General features: G+C 41.6%; 1 protein-coding gene across 13 annotated transcripts in view; it reads right to left on the bottom strand.

The window, feature by feature from the left end:
• The window catches only part of LOC125448288 (R3H domain-containing protein 2), a 265,250-nt gene that overhangs the window by 109,148 nt on the left and 134,488 nt on the right, over positions 1–21,614 (bottom strand). For 12 of the 13 annotated variants that reach the window (XM_059643331.1, XM_048523499.1, XM_048523500.1 and 9 more), the window contains 3 exons: positions 19,749–19,838; positions 16,398–16,530; positions 6,987–7,065 (listed from right to left, as the gene is read on the bottom strand). In XM_059643331.1, coding sequence (XP_059499314.1) covers positions 6,987–7,065; positions 16,398–16,530; positions 19,749–19,838 — 302 coding nt within the window. The remainder of the gene's footprint in view (positions 1–6,986; positions 7,066–16,397; positions 16,531–19,748; positions 19,839–21,614) is intronic. The other variant, XM_048523496.2, reaches the window with a different exon arrangement.

The following is a 21,614-nucleotide window of genomic DNA, read 5'->3' as shown; positions in this document are numbered from 1 at the left end:
TTCCCACATTGTATTCCATCTGCCATTTCTTTACCTTATTTCCTAGCCTGTCCAAGTCCTTCTGCAGCCTCCCCACTTCCTCAACACTACCTATCTTTGTGGCATCTTCAAACTTAGTAAAAATGCCCTTAGTTCCTTTGTGCAAATTGTTAATGTATAATGCGAATAGTTGAGGTCCCGACACTAACCCATGCGGCGTTTTACTAGTCATCATTTGCCACCTTTTTGACCCCTTTAACCCACTCTCTGCCTTGTGCCAGTCAGCCAATCCTCTTTCCATGTCAGTACCTTGCCCCAAACAACATGGGGGCTCATCTTATTTGCCTCCTGTTCGGCACCTTGTCAAAAGCCTTCTGGAAATACAAATCAATCACATTCACTAGCTCTCCTTTGTCTAACCTGCTCGTTAACTCCTCAAAGAATTCTAAGAGATTTGTCAGGCATGACTCCCCTTGATGAAGCTGTGCTGGCTCAGTCCTATTTTACCATGCACTTCCAAGTACTCCACAATCTTATCCTAAATAATGCACAGTGATATCTGAGCAATGACTGAGGTCAGGCTAATTGGTCTATAATTTCCTATCTTCTGTCATGTTTCCCTTCTTAAATAGGGGTCATTCATTAACCATTTTCCAATCCTCTGGGACCCTTCCTGACTCCAGTAATTCCTGAAAGATCACCACCAATATCTCCACAATCTCCTCTGGGGTGTAACCCATCTGGTCTGGGTGAACTATCCACCTTCAAACCTTCCAGTTTCCCCAGTACCTTCTCTCTTTGATGATAGCCACTACACTCATCTCTGCCCCCGCCTCTTTTTGAAATATTGACATACTACAAATATATTCCACCATGAAAACTGATGCAAGGTACCTACTGAGTTCCTCTGCCATTTAGGATTATAGAGGTGGAAGGTATAAAATTTGTCTAGGTAGAGTTGAGGAACTGCAAAGGAAAAAAAAACTCCCCGATGGGAGTTGAGTACAGGCCTCCTATCTGTGATCAGGATGAGGGGAAGAAAATGAATCAGGATATAGAATTGGCACATAAGAAAGGCACTATTTACAATAATCATGGGGGAACTTTAATAATTGGGTGTACTGAGAAAATCAGGTTGGCAGCAGATTCAAAGAATAGGAATTTCTTGTGGGATGTCTATGAGAGATTTGGGAACAGCTTGTGATATAGCCCACTAGGGAACAGGCAGCTCTAGATTTAGTGATGTGTAATGAGGCAGACTTGATTAGGGAGCACAAGGTGAAGGAACCCCTTGGGGGCAGTGACTATGATAGAATTTATGCTGCAGTTTGAGAGAGAGAAACTGGAACTACATGTAACGATATTACAACTGAGTAAAGGTAATAACAAAGGCATTTGAGAACAAAAAGAAAGTTGCTGGAAAAGCTCAGCAGGTCTGGCAGCATCTGCGAAGGAGAAAACATAATTAACGTTTCAGGTCCAGTGTACTGAGGAAGGGCCACCGGACCTGAAACGTAAACTCTGTTTTCTCCTTCACAGATGTTGCCAGACCTGCTGAGCTTTTCCAGCAACTTTCTTTTTGTTCCTGATGTACAGCATCTGCAGTTCTTTCAGTTTTAATAAAGACATTTGAGAAGGTGGGCTGAGTTGATTGAAAGGGGAGCCTAGCAGGGAAGACAGTGGAGCAGTAATAGCAGGAGTTTCTGGGGATAATTCAGGAGACACAGCAGGTCCAGAGTCCTCAACCGTGCCTCAAATGACAAGCCCTTCATCCCTGGGATCATTCTTGCAAACCTCCTCTGGAACCCCTCCAACGCCAGCACTGCCTTCTTTAGATACTGGGCCCAAAGTTGCTCACAATATTCCATATGCAATCTAACCAGAGCTTTTTACAGACTTAGCAGTATATCTCTGCTCTTGTATTCTAGCCCTCCTGAAATTCATCCTAAGGAAGAAACAACATATGAACGGGAGGATGAGGCAACTCTGCCTGACAAGGGAATTTAGGGACATCATAAAAACAAAAGTAGACAATGTAGTAGAGATAAGTGGAAGGCCAGAGGATTGGGAAGCCTTTTAAAAATCAGCACACGAAATGATGCAAGCAAAAGGTGGGGTTGGGGGTGGGGAATGAAATACAAGGGTAAGCCAGTAACAGAAAAGAAATTTGCAAGGAGATGGTACAGGTATTGGTGATCTTTCAGGAATCACTGGAGTATGGGAGGGTTCCAGAGGACTGGAAAATGCCCCATGTTATAACCCTGATAAAGGAGGGAGGTAGGCAAAAGATGGGAAATTGTAGGCCGGTTAGCCTGACCTGATTTGTTGGCTTTAAAGTCTGTTATTAAGGATGAGATTGCGGAGTATTTGGAAATGCACGGTAAAAAAGCTGAATCAGCATGGCTTTGTCAACAGGAGGTCATGCCTGACAAATCTTTTAGAATTCTGTGTGGAGGTAATGAACAAGTTAGACAACGGACAGCCAGTGGATGTGATCTATCTGGAATTCCAGAAGGCCTTTGGCAAGGTGCTATACAGCAGGCTGCTAGATAACAGTCCATGGTGTTCAGGGCAATGAAGAACAAATGCTGCATATTGTTACATTAATTATGAGATAAAAACACTATTTCACCTCCTTCCCAAAATTACACCAACTTCTGTCAAATAAGTAGGATGCTAGGAAGGACTTCAAATGAAATCACGGAGATACAGGGTCAAAGAGTACAGACAAGACAAGATGAATACTAAAAGGAATCTGTTAAATGGACGACAACAAAGAAGGGATGCAGAGCACAGATCTGAGAGTACAGTTGTTAAGGCTACAGGTTAAAAAACACAAATTCCAAAACTAAAGCCACTGTAGCTGAAAGCATATAGTATTTAAAACAAACATAATTTTATTTGCCTTTCAATTTAAGTACAGTGTCACAGCCATTACAGGCATGGCTACAGGATCACAGATTGAAACCTAAAGTTTGAAGGGTACATGGCATTTAGGAAGGACAGGAAGCAAGGAAAAGAAAAAGGTGTAGAGTTGGCTCTGTTAATTAATGATGGTATTAATATAATAGAAAGTGATGACCCAAGTTCAAGAAACTCGGAGCCTAAGAGTTTTGGGTAGAGATGAGAAATGATAAAAGTAAGTAATTACTTGTGCCACTGGTGCACAAGCCTCCTAAGAGGAAGCTCACTGTCAGTTGAAAAATAAAGTAAGAAATAGTGGGGCCTTTCCAAAAAGTACAGCAATAATCGTAGGGGATTTTAATTTGTGCATAGTGGCAAAATCAGATGGACGAAGGTAGCCTCCCTCAGTGAAGAGTGCATACAGAATGACCTTAGGATAGTTTCTAAGCACAGCATATTCTGAAACCAACCAGAAAGCATTCTGTATTGATCCTAGCATGTGCAACACTATAGGATTAATTAATGACCTCGTAGTGAAGGCACCTCTAGATAACAGTGATTGATAATATTATTGAATTTTACATTCAGTTTGAGGAAGAGAAGACTGGATTCAAGACTCGGATTTTAAGCTTGAACAAGGGTGACTTTGAGGTCATGAAAGCAGAGCTAGTGAAAATGAATTGGCAAATTCAGGTAAGGGTCAGATCAACAGAGAGAATGATAGATATCTTATGGATATATTTCAGAATGCACAGAACATAGATTGTTTTCCTCTCATTGCAATGTACAGGGACAGCTTGCCATCTGTGATAAACTAGAAATGTTAGGAAAGTATCATGCATAAAGAAAGAGCATATAATTACATGAAGATGGGTGGCAGGTCAGAAGATTGGACGAAATTTAAAGAACAATGAAGAATAGTTAAAATATTAATAAAGGAGGGAAAAATTAGAGTATGAAAGAACACCAGTTAGAAACGTAAGAACAGATAGTAGGAGTTTCAGTAGCTAGTTATTAAAAAAAAAGTTAACAAAATGAGTGTTGGTCCTCTGGAAAGCGTGTCTGGGAAATTAATGATGGAAAATAAGAAGGCAGATGAATTCAACAGATATTTTTAATTGATTTTCGGTAAAGAAGGTACAAGTAGCATCCTGAAATTAGCTGGAGAGAAGACAGAAAGCAGGAAACTACATCCAATTGGCTTGTAGCACCTTCTCTTTGACAGATGTTAAGCTATTCTTAAAGACATTACAGCAGAGCACTTAGAACAGGTCAAGATAATCAGGCACAGTAAATATGGTTTTATGAAGGGGAAAGTATATGCAATCAATTTCAGGAAGAAAAATGAGTTGTAGATAAATCCACAGATTCATAGAATCCCTACAGTATGGAAACAGGCCCATTGGCCCAACAAGCAGGCGAACCAGCAGGCTTACTGAATTTAGATTTCCATCAAGTGTCCAAGTTCATGAATCACAAAAGGCCATTAGGCAGAAACAGCAAGAAATATGGAAAGCCAATTAGATTTTGTGATTTATTGTGAGGGGAACAGAACACAGAAGTAGGGAGATTAGCTTCAGTTATACAGGCATTGGTGAGATAGTATCTGGAGTACTAGATACAGGAGTGGTGTCTTTATTTAAGGGAGGATATAAATGCATCAGAAGACGTTTATGCAAGGCTAGCCAGACTAAGACCTGGACTGAGTGGATTTTTTTTTATTTGTTTTAGTTCATTTATGGGTTGAGCTTCAGTGGCTAGTTCACCATGTATTACCCATCTCCATCTGCTCTTGAGAAGGTAGTGATGAGCTGCCTTCTTGAACCACTGCAGTCTGTGGGTGGAGGAACACCCACAATGATGTGAGGGAGGGAATTCCAAGATTTTGACCCAATGACAGTGAAAGAAAAGCAATATATTTCCAAGATAATAAAACGTGAGGCTGGATGAACACAGCAGGCCCAGCAGCATCTCAGGAGCACAAAAGCTGACGTTTCGGGCCTAGACCTTTCATCAGAGAGATGAAGGGTCTAGGCCCGAAACGTCAGCTTTTGTGCTCCTGAGATGCTGCTGGGCCTGCTGTGTTCATCCAGCCTCACATTTTATTATCTTGGATTCTCCAGCATCTGCAGTTCCCATTATCACCAATATATTTCCAAGTCAGGATAGTGAGTGGCTTGGAGGGCAACTTGCAGGGGATATTCTCCTGTACCTACTGTCCTAGTCCTTTTAGATGGTCATGGTCTTGGGTTTGGAATGTGCTCAGGAGCCTTGGTGAATTTCTACAGTGCATCTTGTAGATGGTACACACAAAGCATTACTGGTGGACAGAGTTGATTGATCAATTAAGTGGGTTGCTTTGCTCTGGATGGTGTCAAGCTTCTGAAGGGTTGGCACGCATCCAGGCAAGTGGGGAGTATTCCATCATACTCCTGACTTATGTCTTGTAAATGGGAGGACAGACTTTGGGGAGTCAGGTGGTGAGTTACTCATAGGGTCCCAAGCCTCTGACTTGCTCTTGTAACCACTGTGTTTATATGACTATTTTTTTTTTCTCTATTCATTTGTGGGGTGTGGGTGTCGCTGGCTGGCCAGCATTTCTTGCTCATCCCTACTTGCCCTTGAAAAGGTGATGGAGAGCTGCCTTCTTGAATCACTGCAGTCCTCCTGCTGTGGATTGATCCACAATGCTGTTAGGGAGGGAATTCCAGGATTTTGACCCAGTGACAATGAAGGAACGGCCTTTACGTTTCAATGAGATCAACTCTCATTCTTCTAAATGACAGTGAGTAGAGTCCCAACCTGTTTAGCCTTTGCTCAGAAGAAAATTCCTTCATACCAGGGATCATCCCAGTGAACTTCCCTGAACTGCCTCCAATGAAATGAAAAAAATCCTTAAATAAAGGGACCAAAACTGTTCACAGTGCTCCAGACGTGGTCTCACCAGCACCTTGTACAGTTGCCATAAGACTTCCCTATTCTTATACTCCAACCACCCTGAACGAAGGGCCAACATTTCATTAGGAGATAGTACGAACTGCCAATGCTGGAGTCAGAGACAACACAACGGGGAGCTGGAGGAGCAGAGCAGGCCGGGCAGCACCAGAGGAGCAAGAAAGCTAACGCTTCTGGTCGGGAACCTTCTTAAGGATCCTGGTCCGAAACGTCTACGTTCCTGCTCCCCCAACATTTCGTTAGCCTTCCTGATTACCTGCTCCCTGCGTGTGGGCTTTCTGTGTTTCATGCACAAGTCCCCCTGCAAGTCCTTTGGTGTTGCAGTTTTTCCCCATTTAAGTAATACTCCCTTCCAAAATGAACAACTTCCCATCTTGTCACATTATAGTCCATTTGCCAATTTTTTGCCAATTTACATAACGCATCAATATCTCTGCGTAAACTGTTTGTATCCCTCTCACAACCTGCCTTTCCACCCATTTTTGTGTCGTTTAAGACAGGGTCAAGGAGCAATTCCTTCTCAGAGAGTCGCGGGTCTTTAGAACTCTTCTTCAAAAGAAAGTGGAAGCAGAATCTTTAAATAGTATTATGATGGGTGTAGGTAGATTCCTTGATAAGCGGAGTGTGAAAGGGTATCAGGGATAGTGGAAATGCAGAGTAACCAGATCAGCCACAATCTTATTGAATTCTGGTGCAGGTTCAAGGGGCTGAGTGGCCAATTCCTGCTGCTAATTCAGATGATCTGGGCAACAAAAAGGCTCGCATTTACATAGCACTTTTCACCACCATTGGACATCTCAAAGCACTTCCCAATCAACAAAGTACTTCTGTAGGGTACTTGGGATGCCAGACTAAGAAGCTGACAGAGGACCAAAAGCTCATACATAGTTGATTAACAAGGTGATCAGTAAAGCAACTTTCCACTGATAAAACATTACCCACTACTAGAATAAAAACCAGCTTAAACAGGACACAATACATGTAACTGTGTTTCATTTATACCCACAGACACAACATTGTTGAGACTGAATAGTGCTCTGCACCAATGCCAACACAAATGTCCCATTATTTCTGGTAATAGCATGAATTTCAACAGATCACCCTAAGTTATGATGGGATTATGTAGTTCAGTAACACGAAGTGTTTACCTGGGGTTATTTTTCAGTGTATTTACTAGGAACTCATGCAGATCAATTCCGGTGGAGTCTGTATATTCTTGACTTGAATCTATTAAAAGAAAGACAAAATCACTACATTAAAAAATGTAGGGTAACCTTTGAGAAAATAAGCAAGTAATTTGTTTTTTAAAAAGCTATTATGTTCCTTTTTTTCCCCATAAGAACATATTTAGCTGGAAAGACAGCAATTTAAACTAACATTACTGTTCCAAGACCGCTCCTGATGCTGTTTTTGCATTGGCTGACAGGATTTAAGGGGCAAGAAATGAGAACTCAGCCATTTCATGGCACTGTATGTGAACTTCTGACAGAGTCATGGCTAACACTGTAAGAGCACATCCAACCAGATATGGATTTGTGACCAACTTCCCATGGAACAAACTCCCCATTTTGATTGCTCTATCCATCAATTGCATTTATATAGTGTTCTTTTCATGGGAAAACTGCCTGACGCACTTCACATAGTCATGCTCAGAAACAGGTGGACATCAATCCAAAGAAGGAATCAAGAAAAGTTTGTTCAAAGTAGGCTTTAAAGAAGGTCGTAAAGGAGGAAAGTGTGTGGAGGGACTTATGGCTGGAAATTTAAAGGTTGGTAGTTGCTCAGGAATCAAAAAGGGCAAGGAGGACAGGCTATTTTCTTCACCAAGGGACGGGGTGTAAATTGAAGTACTATGGCAATGTTCTCCCGTACCTCCTCATAGTTTAACAGTACTTGTCAGTTTCAAAGGAGCTCATCTGCTGTTTCTGCAGTTTATAAAAGCAGTACAGCATCACATCAGGCCTCATCAAAAGTTTCGCTGAGAAGAGACATATTGCTGAAACATTTCATCTTGCACACATCAGGCAAACACAAGAGTGCCAATTCAAGAATGTGTTTGCCCTGATGAATGCAAGACAAAAATGTTTTGATAGCATATTGGTACGATCCAAAGTGATGGTAATACCAAACGAGTCAGATCCCAGAGTCAAACCTGGCTTGACAGGTCATAAGTTTTACTTTTCTTTTTGTCTACCATGGTGGTTAGGAATTGAACATAGTCACCAGACACTGACAATGTATCTTGGTAAAAGAACATAGAAATTTATTACACAAAAGAAACACACAAACTATATTATGCTCCGCAAGAACTATTAGAATAATTTCATTACATACATCAGGAATAAAGACTCATCCTTCTTAGCACATTGCTTGGTTTACAGACACCCAAATATTAATGAAGAATCTCCCCCAGCGCCACACTAAAGCTTCTTACTCAGCTGACGTGGCTGCAATAGCTTTCATTGCAGCTAATTCTTTGCATTTACTGGATGATATTTTTGTTGGTTAATGTCTCTCCCTGAGATGCTTGAAACAAATTGCTAACTCAACTCACTTATTACTTACCATGGATTCCCTCAATTGATGCCTTCAACAGCCTTGTAGGAGATCTTCCTCTATGACACCACAATCTCTGCTTCTGGAGCTTTCCCCTTACTAACCTCTAAACTTATCAGGGCTTCTGCTTGAAGACACTAACAGCACCTCTGCTGTTTATGGACCTTCTTCTGCACCAGCCCCCTCTCTATGAGCTGTAAAATTCAAGCCAACAGAAACCTGAACTATTATCTTAGGTGACTTACTGGTCAGTTAGCTTAAATCACCATGACCTTTTATAAACCTTGTTTTAAGCTCAAAGTCCAAAATTAATTTCTGACCTTTAAACAAAAGTCACACCTCCACTGAGCTGAAAACTAAAATCCAGCTCCTTCTGCACTTTAGAATCCAAATTCTCAAATAGACGAATTACATTAGGAACATTTATCACAATATTCAACCTCCATGACAGTTTTAAAAGTAGGAGATAAGTTCCTTTCATGAGCTACTAGATCAAGTAAAATTATACAGTCATCAGCATGATTCTGCATCCCACCATTCTGTAGTAGTAAGCCTGTTAAGGTGGCTTATAGCAGAAAACTAAAATGCTCAACTATTCTGCCAATTATTTGCTCCAATATTTCAACATCTTGCCCATTACACAATTCTACCATTTTATACAAATAATAAAATCCAAGGGGGCTACGATGACAAAAGCAGTCAACATATTTGTGATGTTCTATGATGGCTGTGCCGAATTAGCCGATCTCGCTGATCTCAGGTCAGGGATGGACATTTTATCTCAACCTGGACTAGAAAGAGCTATGTTTAAAACAAAAATTAGTTAAACTGCTTCTCAACAAGATTTGTTGGAAAATTTGCATTTGTGTATGGCAGATGTGGAGTCAGTTGGGATATCCACCATGGCAAAACAGCTTACCCATACGTTTGATGCTGAATTTGTCAGGTCAGGAAACAAAAACAATATGGTGATTAAATAAAAACTGAAGGAACTGCAGATGCTGTAAATCAGAAACAAAAACAAAAGTTGCCTGAAAAGCTCAGCAGGTCTAGCAACATCTGAGAAGAGAAATCAGAATTAATGTTTCGGGTCCGGCGATCTGAAGAAGGGTCACTGACCCGAAACATTAACTCTGATTTCTCTTCACAGATACTGCCAGACCTGCTGAGCTTTTCCAACAACTTCTGCTTTTGTTTTTGAATATGGTGATTAAATTAGCACAGCATTCCTGGGTAAGGAAGTCAAAAAAAACAAAATCAGCTAGGTTACTCATTGAAAGTGCCACAGCCTTAATGGTAGAAGTAGAGAAAAAGAGCGAGCAGGTGTGATAATATTAAGTTAATAATTTGCATCTACATAGTACCTTCAATGTAGAAAACCTCCCAAGGTGTTTTACAGAGCTACAATGCAAACAAAAAGTGCACATCAAGCCAAGAGGAGGGAATACAAGGATGAGTCTGCAATAGCTTGGTCAAAGATGTGGGTTTCCAGAGATTTTTAAAAACAAGAAAAGCAGAGAGGCTCAGAACGGAAATTTCAGGATGCAGGGTATGGTTGCCAGGGTGCAGCAAAGGCAGTGAAAGGCTACTGAAAAGCTTAGTGCAAAGAAGAGAGAGCTGCAGGTAAGAGATGTAAGGCTTGAGGTAAGGAGATGGGGGGGGGGGCAGCAAGGCCACATAGAGATTTAAACTTGAGAATGGGAATTTGGGAAGCGAAGAGCTTAATTAGTTTACGAGGGCCTGATACAGGTTACGATACGAACAGACTTTTGCACAAGCTAAAGCTTATGGAAATATGGCATACAGGCCAGGAAAACATCAGGGTAACCAAGGCTAATGGACATAACAATGACATGGATGAGGATTTGAAAAGATGGGGTAAAGTCAGGTGGTGTTACAGAAGTGAAAATATGAGCTTGTGTGATTGAGTGGCTGTCAAAAGTTCAGCTCAGGATCTTGCTGGATTCCAAAGTAACATCAACATCACAGATTCTCTGACAGTCTTGCATAAGAAAAAATCTGAACACTGATTAAAAATCTACCAGTGATAATATAATACAAGAGTAAAGCCTTGGAAAAAATTAAGGTTTCCCCAAATGGCAGCTGTAAAATATATATGCATGCAGAGCTAACGACAAAAGTGTGGGTGTAAACACTTTCAGAGACTCATTCTGTGCAATAATTTAATGGAAGAACCAACATTTTGAACATGACCTTTGTAACAACCTTTTCTCCAAACTGTTCAGAAATTTTGAGAGACAGAGAGAAAAAATGTCTTCCATCATCAGAACTCAATCAATCTACCTTCCTGGTTTGCTAAACAAATTTTCAAAGTACCAAAACCCTGCATTAGAAACTGGCTCATTACACAGGTTCTTTTGTTATTTTTAACTAATTCTCCTTTTGCTATTACATAAATCAACATAATGCTTATTGTGCTTTTTTTTGTGCTGTCAGTTATTCCAGATCTGGAAGGATCTTGCACCATTCAACAAGACACAACCATTCACAAGGGTTTGAGGTAGAGGCTCCATTATACTGTGCATAAAAAGGCTTTATTGGGCATCTGGGTTAATATCTCTAATGTTGCATGGAAATCTTTCATGAACCTTCAATGTCCAATTGCTTGTTCTTGGGTTTTAAGGGAATTTCATGAAAACATTTGTTGCGATGGGAAGATCAACAAATCTGGTAGAATATTGAGCCATATGCTCAACAGAACGAATACTACTTGAACCTGAGATAATGGGAACTGTAGATGCTGGAGAATCTGAGATAACAAGTGTGGAGCTGGATGAACACAGCAGGCCAAGCAGCATCATAGAAGCAGGAAGGCTGACATTTCGGGCCTAGACCCTTCATCAGCCTTCCTGCTCCTATGATGCTGCTCGGCCTGCTGTGTTCATCCAGCTCTACAACAAGTTGAACCTGTTTATTTGCTGCAAACTTATTTGTTCAAAATTCAAATAAATTATTTGGATGAAGGGACAGAAGGTATGGTAGCTAAACTTGCTGTTGACACAAGACAGTCATACAGCTCAACATCAGTAGTGGGGAAAATTCTCAAGTCCATTATCAAGGGCTTTACAGTGGAACATTCAGAAAGCAGTGGCTGGATCAGAGTCAGCATAGATTTATGAAGGGGAAATCATGCTTGACAAATCTGTCAGAATTTTATGAAGATGTAACTAGTGGAGTTGGCAAGGGGGAGCCAGTCAATGTGGTATATTTGGACTTTCAGAAAGTGTTTGACAAAGCTCCGCATAAGACATTTGTGTGAAAGATTAAAGCACATGAGATTGGGGAAGTGTATTGAGATGGATAGAAAACTAGTTGGCAGAGAAGAAACAAAGAGTCAGAATTAATAGGTCCTTTTCAAATTGGCAGGCAGTAACTAGTGAGGTGCCACTGGAATCAGTGCTGGGACCCCAGCTAGTCACAATATATATTAATGATTTGAATGACGGAACAAAACATCTCAAAGTTTGCAGATAATACCAAGTTGGGTGGGAGGGCGAACTGTGACAAGGATGCAGAGATCCTTCAGCATGATCTCCACAGGTTGGGTGAGTGGGCAAATCAATGGCAGATGCAGAATAATTTGGATAAATGTGAGGTTATTCACTTTGGAAGCAAAAGCAAGAGGGCTGATTACTACCTCACTGGCTGCAAATTGGGACAGTGGAGTGTACAGTGGGACCTGGGTGTCCTTGTGCACCAGTCACTGAAGGTAAGCATGTAGATGCAGCAGGCGGTAAAGAAGTCAAATGTTGGCCTTCATTGTGAGAGGTTTCCAGAACAGGAGCAGGGAAGTGTTGTCACTGTTATACAGGGCCTTGGTGAGACCACACCTAGAATCTTGTGGGCAGTCTCGGTCTCCTTTTCTGAGGAAGGATGCTCTTACTCTTGAGGGAGTGCAGTGGAGGTTTACCAGGCTGATTCCAGGGATGGCGGGTGTGACATATGAGGCGAGATCGACTAGGTTGGGGTTGATTTCACTGGAGTTCAAAGGAATGAGGGGGATCTCAGACAAACTTATAAAGTTCTAACAGGACTGGACAGGGTAGATGCAGGGAGGATGTTCCCGATGGTGGGTGTGTCCAGAGCCAGAAGTCACAGTCTAAGGATTCAGGGTAGACCATTTAGGATAGAGATGAGGAGCCTGTGGAATTCATTACCAAGGGAAGTAGTTGATGCCAAAACACTGAATGCGTTCAAGAAGCAATTAAATATAGCACTTGGGGTGAATGGGATCAAAGGTTATGGGGAGAAAGCAGGATTAGGCTACTGAGTTGGACAATCAGCCATGATCATGATGAATGGTGGAGCAGGCGCGAAGGGCAAAGGGGCCGCCTCCTGCTCCTAGCTTCAATGTCTATATATTTCTATCTACAGCATAGAAAAGGCCCTTTGGCCAATCAAGTCAAAAGCAACCAGCTGATTATTTGGACTACAGCCTTTATGCCTTGGCACTGGGGGTTCATATCTAAGTATTTCTTCAGTGCTGTGAGGGTTTCTGCCTTTCCCATCCTTATCGGCAGCGAGTTCCAGATTCCCAGCACCCTCTGGTTAAAACTGTTTTTCCTCGCATCCCTTCTAAATCTCTTGCCCCTTCCCTTAAATCTATGCACCCTGGTCATTGATTCCTCCATCAAGGTGAAACCTTTCTGTCTACCCTATCTAAGACTCTCATTATTTTATACATCGCAATCATGCCCCCTTTCAGTCTCCTCTGCCTCAAGGAAAACAACCTCAGTCTGTCCAATCTCTCTTCATAATTATAACACTCCAGCCCAAGCAACATCCTAGTGAATCTCCTCTGTCCCCACTCCAGTGTTATCACATCCCTCCTATGATGTGGATTCCAGAACTGCACACAATACTCTAGCTGTGGCCTAACCAACACTTTATACAGTTTTTTTTACACATAACCTCCCTGCTCTTAAACCCCATGCCTCGGCTAGTAAAGGCAAGTATCCCAAACACTTCCTTCACCACTTTACCACCCTGTCCTGATACCTGAAGGGACCTGTGTACATGCACACAAAGGACCCTCTGATCCTGAGTGCTTCCCAGGGTCTACCATTCATCATGTATGCTCTAGCCTTGTTTATCCTGATCAAATGCATCAGCTCACATTTATTGGGAATGAATTTGAGGGTCATGGATAGGGTAGATAGACATGGTCTTTTTCCTAGGATACAGTCCAAAACTAGACGGCATGGACTTAATGTGAGAGGGGAAGGATTTAAAAAGGAGCTGAAGGGTAACTTTTTCATGCGCATATGGAACGAGCTGCCAGAAGTGGTGGAGGCTAAAACAATTCCAGCATTTCTAAGCATCTGGATGGGTATATAAATAGGAGAGGTTCAGAGGGATATGGGCCAAACAGCGGCAAATGGGACTAGGTCAGATTGGGACATCTGGTGAGTGTGGACAAGTTGGACCAAAGGGTCTGTTTCTGTGCTGTGCGACTCTGTGCCCCAAGACTATGTACATTTATTGCACTTTTGTCCAAGAAATGCATGAACAGACAAAAAGAAATGTTTTTCATGAGAATCCTGCCTATGTGATCAGCGATTTCTTCCCTAAGATATTTACAGTAAATAAGCACAGCTTTTATCCCCCCCAAATAAAATGAGCACTCAAGATTCGATGGGTAACACTTTTAATCGTACATTAATGCAAAATGTGAAAAGCCATCATTTTTTTCACAATAGACATGACAACCTGTTTTAAACATGGAGTTTTTAAGTGGTGGGAACTGTATTGAGCAAATGGACTTTAGTTCATTTTTGCCCCCTCCCTGCCTGAGTTAATCATCTCTCATCAACAAGTTTTCCAATCCTGTGACTACATCCAAAGCCTTAGCGGACAAATTGACCATTGGAACATTATGCTATTTTAATTTGATATTCATGCACAAATTCTTTCTAGCAGTGTATGTAGGGTGATCACAAGTGTAGACTGCACCCTGTTTTTATATCTCCCCTCTCCTTCAGTGATTAGTCACATAACAACCGCACTAATAACATCATCCAAGCTGAGCTCAAGTAACTCAGCACAGACTAGGCTATTTTGTAATAAAAATGGCTCAGTAGGAGACTACTCCATGCATTCACCCAGTGTATCAATGGAGACATCCTTCTTCACCAATTCAAGACGCATTGGGTAGAAAACAGTGGCTTACGGCAAAAAACCATTCACTTCTGTGACATGAGCTCAAATCTAGTTGGCACTGATGGGATCGAGGCCTCTGTCTGCTGCAAGTGCCCTTTGTGAAATTAGATGATCTGAGAAAAGTTCCCAAAGAAAAGACTACCCATGTTGCAGCACTTATGGATTCTCGCCAAAAGATGATAAATGACAAGGAGGATGGAAAATATCACAATAGTCCGGTCCAAGGAGCTCTCATAAAATTGGTTCAGGACTCATTTGTGTAAGAGGAGGGATGTTAAATCAGACTGGAGATTCTTGTCACAGGGTGGTAAAAGCAATATAATTCTCCAGAACGGATATGCTTATTCAATGGCTGCAAAGCCAACAAAAACATCTAATACACTCTTATTTAGAGGGGACAAAGGAGGTTAATCATCAGCCAAAACCTTGTTACACAGTACTGTTGTAGAACTGAAATGAAATGAATCCAATCATCTGACATTTATTTAATGAGATCTCCCTTAACCAAGCAAATCCATTTTCATTACTGGACTTTGGATTTGCCTATGATAACAGAAACAAAGGGAACATCCGATAATAGCAAGTCTTGAAACATTTCAACACTACTGAAAAGGACCAATCCCTAACTCAGTCACCCAATTTTTATGAATTCCCCGTGTCTTTGACTAAACGAGTTCTGCTGGAATAGTACAATATATGTAAACATAAAATCACATTCTTATTCAGACTGGCTTTGAAAACACTCCACATATTTCCACAAACACCTTGTATATCTAATCAAAATTTTCAGGTGAGTTTTGTGATTTTCACAGCTCACTGTTCCTTCAATTTTCAAAACTGCAATTTTAAATGAGGTTTTATTTCTCCACAGTTGACACAGAACTTGGAACATATTGTGAACTGCGAAGATGACACTGTCAGAATTCAACAGGATGTAGGCTGATGAAATGAGCAACCATGTGGCAGCTGAAACTTAATTCAGAGAAAGTGTGGAGCCATCATTTCAGCCATAGGATCAAGGAGAGGTAATATAAAAGATACATTTCTAAAGGGGGTACAGAGAGAGAGAGATTGGAGTGTAAATGTCCCAAACAGTTGAAGATAGCAGGGCGCGTTAAAGTGATTAAAGCGGCCGACGGCATCCTTTGTAAATACACGCAAACAGTACCAATGTAACGAAGCTATGGTGAACATTGATAAAACATTGGTTAAACTTCAGCTGCAATATTATGCCCCATTCTGGATACCACACTTTAAGAAGAACATGAGGTTTCAGACAGTGTGTAGAATAAAATTACAAAAATGATTTCAGGAATGAGGGACTTCAGTTACATAGTCGGGTGATTGTTCTCCTTGGAGAAGGGAACGGCTGAGAACAGAGATAACACAGTTGCACAGAATATTAAGGGGTCTGAACAGCATTGATAGGGAGAAACCAGCAGAGTGGTCATGAACCAACCACTGATCAATGATGATTGGTAGAAGGACCAAAAGCAATCTGAAGGTAGTTTTTTTTTTAAATGCAGCTAGTAGTTAGTATCTGGAATGTCACTTCTGGAGTGTGTAGTGGAGGCAGATTCAATCATACTTTCAAAGGGGAACTGGATAATTATCTGAAGAGAAAACTTTTGCAGGGCCACACGACTAGTGGCTGAAACTAGTGAGCTGCACGGACACAACAGCTCAAATGGCCGTCTTGTGTTGCAAATAAACATAAGTTTTAGACAGTGTGATACAATTTATAATCTCCTTTTACTTATTCAGTGTTGTCAAACTTTGCACTAAATCTTCAGCATTAATCAAACAGGAAGTTAGCTTCTGACCTCTTGACAACATTTTTCTTGGTACTTTCTCCAATTTCTCTTTCTTTTCCTTGTCTTCTTTCTCAGACCCATCCTTTGAAGGCCTTTCTTCTTCTTTATCAGAAGGGCAAGTGAACTGGAGTTGAATAACATCCTGTAAAACATGATATAGGTGGAGGTTACTGTCAAATTTTACAGAGCAATGTAGGCATCCATCTGTGAGGTACAATAAATCTCTCCACCAGCAAAAAGGACAAGACAGTTTCCCAGATTGCATTCATGTTTATAGCCAGCCCAGGAACTAGAAACATTAGGGAATGTGCTCACAGATCTCTCAGAGATATATTCATACTCAAGATGAAGATGTTGCTGACTAGGCCAGCATTTATTACCCAGCAGTTAGGAGTCAATCACATTGCCTGTGGATCTACAGTCACATGTAGGCCAGGCCAGGTAAGGGGGGGAGGCAATGGCCTAGAGGTATTCTCGTTGGTCTGTTAATCCAGAGACCCAGATAATGTTTTGGGGACCTGGGTTCGAATCCTACCATGGCAGATGGTGGAATGTGAATTCAATTTAAAAAATTCTGGAATTAAGAGTCTACTGATGACCATGAATCCATTGTCAATTGTTGGAAAAACCCATCTGGTTCACTGTAAGATAATAAAATGTGAAGCTGGATGAACACAGCAGGCCAAGCAGCATCTCAGGAGCACAAAAGCTGACGTTTCGGGCCTAGACCCTTCATCAGAGAGGGGGATGGGGAGAGGGTTCTGGAATAAATAGGGAGAGAGGGGGAGGCGGACCGAAGATGGAGAGAAAAGAAGATAGGTGGAGAAGAGAGTATAGGTGGGGAGGTAGGGAGGGGATAGGTCAGTCCAGGGAAGACGGACAGGTCAAGGAGGTGGGATGAGGTTAGTAGGTTGGAAATGGAGGTGCGACTTGGGGTAGGAGGAAGGGATGGGTGAGAGTAAGAACAGGTTAGGGAAGCAGAGACAGGCTGGGCTGGTTTTGGGATGCAGTAGGGGGAGGGGAAGAGCTGGGCTGGTTGTGTGATGCAGTGCCAACTATCTTCTTTGCTCTCCATCTTCGGTCTGCCTCCCACTCTCTCCCTATTTATTCCAGAACCCTCAGCCCATTCCTCTCTCTGATGAAGGGTCTAGGCCCAAAACGTCAGCTTTTGTGCTCCTGAGATGCTGCTTGGCCTGCTGTGTTCATCCAGCTTCTCCAGCATCTGCAGTTCCCATTATCTCTGATCCCATCTGGTTCACTAATGTCCTTTAGGGAAGGAACCTGCCGTCCTTACCTGGTGACCTACACGTGACTCCAGACCCACAATGTAGCTGACTCTTAACTGCCCTCTGGGCAATATATGCTGGTCTAGCCAGCAACACCCTCATCTATTGAATGAATTAAAATAAAAGACAGCGGTTTCCCTAAAGGACATTAGTGAACCACATGAGGTTTTCCAACAATCGACAAAGGATTCATGATCATCATTAGATTTTTAATTCCAAATTTTTATTGAATTCAAATTCCATCATCTGCTGTGGCAGGATGTGAACCTAGTTCTCCAGAACATTACATAACAATCCAGTGACAATATCACTCTGCTATTGCCTACCAAGATATCACCAAGTTCGTTTCATGACTGACTGTAATTACATTTGTTACTTTTAACAGTTCTTGAAAGGGAGAGGCCACAAGCCACTTGCTCTGATGCTCCATGCCAGCAGATTCTGAGAAATTCAAGTCGAATACATTCTGATGTACACAGTGACGTCCATTTTTCATTTTATAATTCTTTGATTTTCCTCCTCCTCCAATTAATTTCATTATGCATAATACATCACTTTCGATTCAAGTCTCCCTGACAAAGCAGACTCAAATCCCAAGGCAACTGCCATATGACAGCAGTCCAGTCTGTGTGGACAAGGCAATGCACGTATCGACCAAGACCATTAGCAGCGTTAATTAGCCTAACATGGTTAATGCAGTACTCAAAGCCTTTGGCAGAATAGGAAATCAACACTGCATTGATCTGCAAAGTAATGTCATTATGTTAGGGTCGTTGTTTTCAATAACTATAAACACATGAAGGTTGTACTTCATCTGAATCTCTTTATTTTCAGCTAAATAAAGAAAAAGTTGGGTGCTGGCAAGAACACAGTCAGCAGCAAAAAACTATCACCAAACCAATAAACAAAACGTGTACTTTAATGTCCAGAATTGGAAGCCTAACACTGCAGTCACAACAAGTTGGACTAACTAATCTGATCTAATATTTCTAAGGAATATTCATTGTAATGTTCCGAAAGGAATAGAAAACTTGGCTGAGGAAACCAGTTCTCCATCAGGCTTCTGTATTAAATAAAAGCAAAGTTTCTGGTGATTAAAAAAACCTATCGAGTTAGTGCATGCTTTCCCTCCCAAGAATCCATGACTGGATTAAGTCCTGCAGTGCATGCAAGTTGCTGAATGAAGAAATACCATTTTACGCACTTTCAGCAGAATCGTGTAGCCTGAGGTCAGCAGTGGGCACAGAAACAAGCACCATTTCCTCTCTGGGGTAAGTCAGCTTGTATAACCAGGCTGTTTTCAGCTTATAAGAGCATGGGGAATGTTGTGATACGAATGGGCAGCAAGTCACTGCCCCCATCATTACCTTTAAAGGATCAAAGGTCCAGATGGACAATAATTCCCTGCAAGCCAGAAGCATCACTCAGACTCTCGGAATGAACACCTGTACTTAAATGCTCGGGCCCTTTTACCCTCCCTGGTCAGTGTACCTTGCTTGGCCGGACAGGTTTTCCACTATTCTCCAGCCTCCTTTACCATGACTATCATACTTCAACCTCCTTCCTTTCTCACTCATACTTCGTGCCTTTTGCAATTTACTGCCTACTACCACCTTCTCTCAATCACAGCCTGGCAGAAGCAGATGTCCCCCAACCCAAAAAGAGGGCAAAGCAACAGCTGTTTACTGCAAAATCCAGCAGGTAGAGTATCTTGCTTGCTGCACACCTCTTATATACACGTGAATCAGAAGGTATTTATTGCTGGCTCATAGAACTTAGTTGTCGAGTAACATAATTCTGCATAACTGGCATTTTAATGAGCATGCACATACAAATGTATATAAAAGGACTTCGCAGTGCTTGTTGAAAGGAAGCTCAACGCACCTTTATAGTTCTGAGAACTTAATCGCTGACCTGATTTTTGGCCTTCTCCTGCATGATCAAGTTCCCCCATTCTCTTTGCTCGCTGCATCTGGGAGTGGTGCAAAATTCTGCTCTCTTAGCCTATTTATGGAATGGTCTTCTACTTTGTACATTCAACCTCTTTTAAATTGTGTTTCTCCTTTAGCTTTACCTGGATTTCCTGAGGACCATCACATGTGAACGGGTGAGAAGACTCTTCACACACAGCAAGGCTTCGTACCAATTTTAACTTGGAATTGGACTAAAAGGAATAAGAAAAGAATCCTTTCAAAGGTACTGAGAAAACACCGGAAAATCTGAGGCATGCCCTGCTCTTGGTAATTCTGGCTGATTCTTTTCCCCCCAGTCATAGCTCAATTTTTTGTTTATTCATGGAATGTGGACATCACTGGCAAGACCAGCATCTATAAGTCAGCCCTAATGATCCTTGAGAAGACAGTAGTGAACCATCTTCCTGGACCACTGAAGTCCACATAAAACGGATACATCCACAGTGGTTTTAAGTAAAGAGTTCCAGGACTTCAACCTAGTGACAATGAAAGATGGCGATGCATTTCAAAGTAAATATGGGACATGACTTGAAAGGAAATTTGCAGGTGATGGTATATCTGCTGTCCTTGTTCATCTAAACACTTATGATGCTTCAGAGTTTTGACACTCTGAAAAGCTCAGCTGGGATCTTGGTTCTCAGCACAATATTAGCACCACACAATGCACTTAACCACGGAGCCGGAGGTAATATGAAATCTCACTGGTCATTAAGAGATGTCACTCAACAGGTAATGTTTGCAATGGCTCCCTGGCTGTCAGCTCCGTTCCTCACTGTGCACTTCTGTCTTTAGTCACTTGGTACTTCAGAACTCAAGTATTGCTGAAAAGAAGTTTTCCATCTTGAATGCATTAGAATAGAGGTGAGAATAAACTCTGATCACTTTACAGCCCTTTCATCACTGCTGCTATGCCTTGCTATGACTGCGAGTGGTCAACTGGTTTTACTGGCTTTTGATGTTCAGTTAGTCTGTTCCTCATCAGAAATTCAATCCCTGGGCCAAAGTATATTTATCAGCTGCTTCTGGACCTCTGTGTCTTGCACTTCACCATCAGCTTTCTGACTTGTATCTGATTCCACAGGCATCTTGCATCTTCGTTGACGTGTAAATCCTTCTATCAGCATGCTTTCCAATACTCTACTCTTCAAACAGTTTCTGGACTTTACAGAACAAGTTTGTCAGAATTTCATGCTGACTCATGTTCTGTCAACTTGACCACACGACAGGACCCTGAAGTTAACTCTGGATTCCCTCTTATTGCCTGGTCCATGTTTTCCAATTACCTCCATTATACATGCACCCTAATGACTGCTGTGTAACCAGCCCAATGCAACTTATTTTTTCTGAAGGGTCTAGGCCCAAAACATCAGCTTTCCTGCTCCTCTGATGCTGCTTGGCCTGCTGTGTTCATCCAGCTCTACATTTTGTTATCTCTATCTTCTATGCAACTGATGTTTCCCAATCATTCATGTCCACCTTTTGTCTAACACTCTGTATCAGCTCCATTTCTGCATTTCTTTCCTTCTTCAAAAAAAAAGTAATTTCTTCTTTGTACCCTCCTAACCCCAATCTTCTATCTTTGTAGTTCCTTTCATTTCTGTACTCTGAGGTACTCTACCCTCCCAGTTCGCTACTCCAACCCTTTGGCGCTCTTCAACCTTCCTACTCTCTTGGCACTGTAACAGGTTTGATACTATCTCAGATAAGCCTATACTTCTTTAATGAAATAAATGAAAAAAATACATTAATTAAGTAAATACAACTGTGTATGTCAAAGATACTGTCTAAGTCAGTCAGCCACACACAGAGCGAATTGGGTGTCTGGACCATTGAAAATAAGTTGTAGGAGCAGAAGTGGGCCAACTGACCCATTGAGTCTGCCTTGTTATTCAATGAAATCATGGTTGATCTGATAATCCTCAACTCTGCTTCTTACCTTTTCCCCATAACCCTCATCCCCCTTACTT

This window comes from Stegostoma tigrinum, chromosome X, assembly GCF_030684315.1.
Source record: "Stegostoma tigrinum isolate sSteTig4 chromosome X, sSteTig4.hap1, whole genome shotgun sequence".
Taxonomy (NCBI): domain Eukaryota; kingdom Metazoa; phylum Chordata; class Chondrichthyes; order Orectolobiformes; family Stegostomatidae; genus Stegostoma; species Stegostoma tigrinum.
Note: the sequence above shows the minus strand (reverse complement) of the source record. Positions and strands in the feature narration are given on the sequence as shown.